The 7,080-nt window shown below is 55.7% G+C and overlaps 1 protein-coding gene across 1 annotated transcript in view; it reads right to left on the reverse strand.

Moving 5' to 3' along the window:
- CUEDC1 (CUE domain containing 1) overlaps positions 1 to 7,080 on the reverse strand; it is a 26,116-nt gene that overhangs the window by 6,678 nt on the left and 12,358 nt on the right. Inside the window, exons 5-6 of the mRNA XM_007463890.1 lie at positions 5,161 to 5,288; positions 115 to 241 (exon numbers count right to left, since the gene is read on the reverse strand). Of these exons, the coding sequence (XP_007463952.1) occupies positions 115 to 241; positions 5,161 to 5,288 (255 nt within the window). The remainder of the gene's footprint in view (positions 1 to 114; positions 242 to 5,160; positions 5,289 to 7,080) is intronic.

Raw genomic sequence — 7,080 nt, forward strand, 5'->3', positions numbered from 1 at the left:
CAACAGAAATAGCTCAGCCTGGGCTTAAACAGCAGGGAGTGACACTGGCTGGCATGAACGGTGTGGGCAAGCAGAGCTGCTGCACAGGCCAGGGGCGGGGGAATCCTCCGTTACCTGTATGCTGTCCAGCTGCTGGGGCAGGATGCGGAGAAAGTCTTCGGGGAGGTTGCCTAGCAGTGGGGGGTTCCAGTTCCGATATCGCCTCTGGCCGGAAGGGGGCGCGGAGCCCAGCACGTCGATGCTGCAGGGTGAGAGGTGAGGAGGAGGAGGAGGAGGAAACAGTCAGGCCCAAACACAGGTGTCCTGGCCCATCACACCAAGATCCTGCTCAGACTGGCACTGCTGCTCCAGTCTCCCGCGGGGCCTCTGCTGCCTCTGGCACAAAGCCCCACCCAGCACGCTAGCTCCCCTTCTCAACCAGGCTTCGGCTGACCCCTAGCCTCTGGGCCTGGGCTCCGCTGCACTGGATGTTCAACTACTCAGCGCCTTCAAGGTCTCTGGGCCTAGAGAGCTCTGTGTTGCCGGCGCTCATATTGAGCATTGTGGATTTTGACATGGATGTGGCAGTCATGGCCCTTCATGCTTCTATCCCTAGCACCTAGCATGACGCGAGCTCCTCCTGGCTGCTGAGTGCCAGGCGTGCTCCAAGTGAACAGACACAGAGCTGCCAGCAGCCCAGCCCGCACCAGTGCTGGTTTGCTAGGGTCGGGGGACATGAGGACACCAGGATCCCTAGAGGGTAAGCGGATCTAGGCTCCAGTTCTGGCGCAGACACAAGCCAGCCACGTGGCCCTGGGTGAGACCCTGTCCCCTCTGGGGCTCAGTCTCCTACAAGCTGCTCTCTCCCTGCCCAGGTGCGTGGGAGCCCCTCGGGAGGCTGTCTTGAGCAACGTGCTGAAAAGGCACATGGAGGTGTGGGATTGGAAGGGTCCTTGTTCCAAGTGGCGCTGGGGAACCGCTCCCCTGGGCCAAGGCGGAGGCCAACAGTGAGGCCCAGAGGAGAGGAAGGGGCCCTGGCACGTGGTGTCCCTGACCCCCAGCCTCCCGCCCTGCCGTCCCGGCCTGAGGGCGGCCTGGGGCCTGGCCAGGAGCTCCCCACGGCTCCTCGGCAGCCTGCCGCGTGGCAACCGCAGGACACGTGTTCTGCTGAATCAGGGAAATGACACACAGAGAAGGCAGCCGAGGGCCGGGAGCCACTCTCTCTCGGGCCTGGCTCTGATTCGGTCTCAAGCTCCAGGAATCCCGCCCGCCCCCTCACTGGAGGGGAGCTTTTCCGGGCTGCCCTGACTATGGAAATAACTTCCTTTCCTTTTCTATTTTGGGCGGGTGGCCTGGCAGCCGAGGGGGAAGGGCGGGGGCGGCAGCAGACAGGATAACAAGCCGCTAAATGCCTGGTGGGAGCTCAGCACTCAGACAGGAGCCAAGGAACCCCGGGCACCCTCCCACTGTACAGATGCGGGAACGGTCCAGAGAAGAGCCTGCCTTGCGGCCCGGGACTCCCATTCCCGGGCGCCTTTCCTTCTCCATCACTCATCCGCCTCCTATCACTGTTGGCGGCTTCATTTTTCTCCAAGGGCCAGAGAGTCAAGCGGGTGGACACCCCATCCCTCTGGGACTCGAGGACCTTCTTTGGTCGACACCGACACCCTTCCTCCAGCTTCAGGGTCTTCATCTGGGACATGGGTGCCCACCCCAACTCAATCACACCCACAGCTACCCAGGAAAGCCATGGAGAGAGAGCCCCGGAGTTGCAGCTGGACCCCTCTAGCCATTTGTTACTGAGAACCCAAGTCGGGAGGGGGGACGAGGAGTAGAAGGCTGAGTGTCCCTCGCTGCTGGGCCCGCGGTCCTGGAGGAGGGGCAGGCCCAGCCCCCTGCCCTGGCACCGGCTGAGATGAGGTCAGCCCACAGCTGTGAGAGCCAGGGGGACCCTGAGCACGGGCGGCCCAAGCAACTCCACTGTGGTCAGAAAGGAATGTCAGAAATGAGCTGAGAGGCAAATAAAAAACTTCCAAGGCTGTAATTTCAACGGAAGAACAGCAGGTGGCCTGTGAGGAGGGGTGCCTCTGGGCTTCAGAGCCTGTCATTCATTTAGGAAAGGACAGGCTGGGTGAGGGGAAGCAGAGAGAAGGCTGGCGGGGGTGGGGGCGGGGGGGGTTGCTCTCTGGACCCCTGAACTAGAACTGCATGCTCCATAAGACCCCCAGGATTACCCAAAGGGTATCAGAGCCCAGAGGGATTTCAGCAACAAGCCTTCCAGGCAAGATTTTTGGTAAAGACTAGACACTGAGGCCCAGATGGGGTCAGGCCTGTCCTGGAACACACAGATCATCCTGCTAAAACCTGGGCCCAGGAATCCTGGCATTCCAGGCACGCTCCCCTGGGATCAGCCTGCCTCTCTGTGCCCCAGCAGGGCCAGCTCCCAAACCCTCTTCCATCTTCACTCTCAGAGGCACCCCAGAGACTGGAGGTGGCAGAAGGGAGCCAGGCCATTCCTGCCCCCAACCCCCCCCACTCAAATCTGATTGGCCCCAGCAGCCAGAGAGAGATTCCTAAAACACTAACCTCACCCCGTCACTCTCCAGCTTAAACCCCTGGCTGGAGGATAAGGTCAAAGCTCCTTGGAGGACCCTCAAGGGCTTCCACGATCTGCTCACCCCTCCAGCCTCACCCAGCCGTTCCATTCTTCCTGGAGTTCCCTCAGGTGGTGCCCTCTTTCCTGCCTCCAGGCCCTTTGCACGTGCTGTTTCCTTTGCCTGGAATGCCCTACTGTCCTCCGCTTTACCAGCTCACTGCTTGGACATCAGTTCCTCTAGGCTGCCTTCCCTGTACCCTGCCGCGCGTCTCTGCCTCCCCCAGACCCTGATCTCCTTGGGAGGTCAAGGCAGGGCTGTATTCATCTCTGTATCGCACATGCTTCAGGTGACTCCATAAATGCTGGAAATGCATGTCCTGGACGGAGAGACTGAATGAGGCCCTGGAAATGGGCTGAGGGTGGATCTGGGCCTAGCAGGGCCATCCTGGGGCAAAGGGGCACGTGCTCAGAGGTTGGCCCTGCCTCTTCTGAGCGCTGGCCTCTGAGGGCAGCCTTACCCCTGGTCTCAATGTTCACTGTCAGAGCTGACCTCAGAGGCCCACTGTGCAGCCAGGGGCAGGAGGGAGCAGTAAAGCACTGGTGACAGGTCTGGTTCATACCCGGCACTGTGCTAAGGGCCCCCACACACAATGCCTCATTCAAGCCTCACAAGAGTGCTGAGGTGGGGATTCGTATTCCCATTTCACAGATGAGGCAAATGAAGCTCAGAGAAGTTAAGCAGTGAGCCAAGGGCACCTCAAGAATCAGAAGTTAGGCAGCTAAAGGAGGCAGGGTGGGGGGAACACTCTGCCTCTGTCCGACTTCACAACTAAGTTCCCTTCCCTGTATCCACCCCCAGGCCAGCAAAGCCTTCATTTCCGGGTCAGGCCCCTGAACCTGAGGCAAGGGCAGTAACTTGTCCAAAGGTATGAGCAAGACCTCCTGAGCCTTGGTCTAGTGCTGAGGTCATTTTGCCCCCAACTGGGGCTCCCATCACTGGGCTACACTACCCCGGCCCTATTTCACCCCACCATGCACAGAGGAGGGGAGGGAGGATGCGGCCAGGATATCCATGCCACGTTTACAATGGGATTCTGTCTCTTATGGGCCCAGTTTTCCCTTCTGAAAAATAGGTAGAACTATTCTGCCTAATAGAAACTGAACTTTTTGCAAAAGCATCTTGGGATGTTAAAAAAATGTCAAAGGAAAATCATTGAGCCCTGGGCATCATGACCCATCCTGGGCTGCAAGTCCTGCCAAGATCTCACCCAGACCTATCCACTTACCCCCTGCTTTGTCCCATTACAGCCTCTGGTATCACTTGTGATGGACGACCTCGGCTCTGCTCCCGTCCCTGAGTCGAAACAATGCTTCCTCCTCCCCCCATAACTTTCTAGGCCTCTATCAGCTCCCTGAGCTGCAATCACAGAGGTTTTTCTCATTAGGGGGATGACAAGGACACAGCAGGGAAGAGCATTTGTTGGCTTTGGAGTCAGAAATGACCTGGGTTCAAATCCCAGCTCTGTAGTCTTAGGGAAGTTATGAAACCTCTCTGAGGCTCAGTTTCCTCATCTGTAAAATGAGGATGACAACAGTGCCTACCTCACAAATTGTTAGATGGTTTGAATGCGATGGCATAGGTAAAGAACCTTGTCAGTTTCAGGCATTTGAAGGGCACTTAGTAAATGGTAGGTGTTATTATTATCTATACCTGTATGATCACAGAGTTCTCCACCACCACTGTCTGGGGCTCCCAAGATCCCCAGAAGGGAAGACCCACTGGAACAAGTTCCCTGTCCTATCATGTCCCCACACCCCTCCCCACCCCAGGCCTGAGTTATTCTCAGGACCAGCAGCTCCGGGACAAAGAGGCACCTGGGCTCCAACGGCCCTCCTCAAACACAGAGCCCAGAAAAACAAGCACTTCAGAGACCCAGGGACCCAGCTGGCAACCAGCTTCATTTTAAACTTCCAAATTACAGAGTCCCTGATCTGGACGAAGTCTCCAGGGACCTAACTCTTCTGCTTCCGATTATCGAATTACCCCAGAAAAAGAGACTTATTTGCTCCCATTGCTTAAAAATCCCCACAACATCCCTAGAACAGGGATAGCAAATAGATACCCATTCCATCAATTACTGATGACTGTCTGGGAGTGCTGTTTTGAGGAGGATTCTGAGGTTCTGTCTCAACTTAGCAGGAAAGAACACAGTGATCAATTAGTAATGTTTGCCATGGGCTCAGGAGGGGAAGTGTCAGTACACATTCCATGCGCTTGTCATCCCCACTCTGCATCTCCCTTGACTATAAACTTCCAGAAAGCAAAGGCTGAGCGTCCTGTCCAGTGTGCAGCATAGCATCTAGTCTGGAGTAGGAATTTAGTGGATGTCTGCTCTTGCAATCCTTACAGTTTGAAAGTTCTCTTTGGTATCTAGCTAAAATGCCTCTTGCTGCAGTAGAAGCCTGTTCTTGGTGGAATAGTATACCGAAGGGTCCAGTCAAGTTTCCCACTGTGTTTGTACTCAATCCCAACCCCTGATCCCCTTCCCCATTGCCTTGCGTTCTGAGAGGAGATGGATTCTTACCGGGGAGGTGGAGTGGGGGGAGCCAGAGGGTAAGGCCTGTCGAACATGTGCATGTGGTAGGCTGGAGGGGAGTACACAGGCGGGGGTTCCTCATCAGAGCTATCAGGTTCCAAGGTCCTTTCCAAAATCTGTATCAGAGACGACAAAGGAAGAAATATTAACAATCCTTCCTTGAATTTAAATAACATTTAGACAAAATCAAGTGTGGGCGAGGATGTGTAGTAAGGGAACTCTGCTGCAGCTGGTGGGAGTGTAAAGTGATATAACCAGCACTCTGCAAGACCGTTTGGCTTCCTGTACTAACGCTCAGCACATGGGCTACTTCTGAGCCCACGATTCCAACATACACAGCAGACGCGAAAGCACTTCTCCCCAGAGGAATGCTCCATGCAGCATTAGCCATCCAAGTAAGGTTCAAAACCAGGCAAAACATGGGACTTCCCTGGTGGCACAGTGGTCAGGACTCCACGCTCCCAATGCAGGGGGCCTGGGTTCGATCTAGATCCCACATGCATGCCACAACTAAGAGCTCGCAGGCAACAACTAAGGAGCCCAAGTGTCTCAACTAAGGAGCCGGCGAGCCGCAACTAAGGAGCCCGCCTGTCGTGACTAAGACCCGGCGCAACCAAATAAATAAATAAACATGTGGGGGTAAAAAACGGGCAAAACAAATTCACAGGGATTGCAGTTGGAGCAGTGTGACCTCTGGGGGTGGGGAAGGCTGAGAAGGGGCACAAGGGGGATTCCAGGCTCTGTTGATGTTTCTTGATCCAGATGCTGATGAAACTTCACCGAGCTGCGTATTTGTGGCTCATGGACTCTTCTGTCCCTGTGTTACTTTTGATAAATAACTTTAACATCATTCCTACCCTCTCTCAGAGTACTTCCACATCGATTATCTCACCTGAAGCTCAAACAACTGGGCAAAGTAGGCTATGGATCATTACCCCCATTTTACAGATGAGGAAACTGAGGCCCAGGCTGACCGATTAACATGGCAAAAGCCACACACTGTTTCTACAACTGAGTCTTTAACTTAGATGTGGTCTCTACAGCAAGAGTGCCTCCTTCAGACACAATGCCTGCACCCCCAGGTTGGATTCTCAGGGCAGATAGCAGCAAAGGGAGAGCCCAGGCTCTTTCTTGGCCTCCTCTCCTCATCCAGGAGCCAGAGAAAGGGGCAGGAGAGGCCAAGGCTGGGCAAAGGCCAGGCTTCCTGCCATATGGACTGACCTGAACCCTTCTGCAAAGGAGTCTGGAGCAGGAGGAAGCCATCAACCTGGAGAGCCCAGGTCACACAACCCCACCCCCGCGCCCTCCTCTCCAGCTCTGTGCCCATCTCCTCCAAGACCAAAGAACGTGGGAAGGGCTCAGAGGCTGTCAATTGGCCCAAAATTTGAACCCCAAGTGAACTTGCAGAAATCACTGCTAAGATGCCTCTGCACATCTCTGCCCGAGCCCAGCCATGCCCAGGCACCCAGTCTCAAAGGGACACCACGGCGAGTGGGCAGGTGGGTGAGTGAGTGCACATGCACGCGTGCGCGCGTGCGCGCACACACACACACACACACACACACACACACACTGCCACGCTTTGTACACGCACAGCCAGCCTGACCCAAGGAGGCCTCCTGCTCTGGAATGCACTAACGTTCCTTCCTTTGAGGCAGAAAGTACTTAAACAGATGCTTTTGCAGAGAAAGAAGAATGCAGCTGCTTTTCGGGCCACTGCTCTCCTTACCCTAAATTTCCACAAGAAAAAGAGAGAGAGAACACTGTCACCTCCAGCCCTGCTCACTGACACACACTTGCACAACCTCCAGTGCCCGGCACACAACTGCTCTAAGGGACAGGGTTCCACGCTGGGGCCTGTAGGCCGACCCCCTCCCCCTCAGTGGCTGGCCTGGACTGTCCCCCCCC

The sequence above is a fragment of the Lipotes vexillifer genome, unplaced genomic scaffold (assembly GCF_000442215.2).
Source record: "Lipotes vexillifer unplaced genomic scaffold, Lipotes_vexillifer_v1.1 scaffold333, whole genome shotgun sequence".
NCBI lineage: Eukaryota > Metazoa > Chordata > Mammalia > Artiodactyla > Lipotidae > Lipotes > Lipotes vexillifer.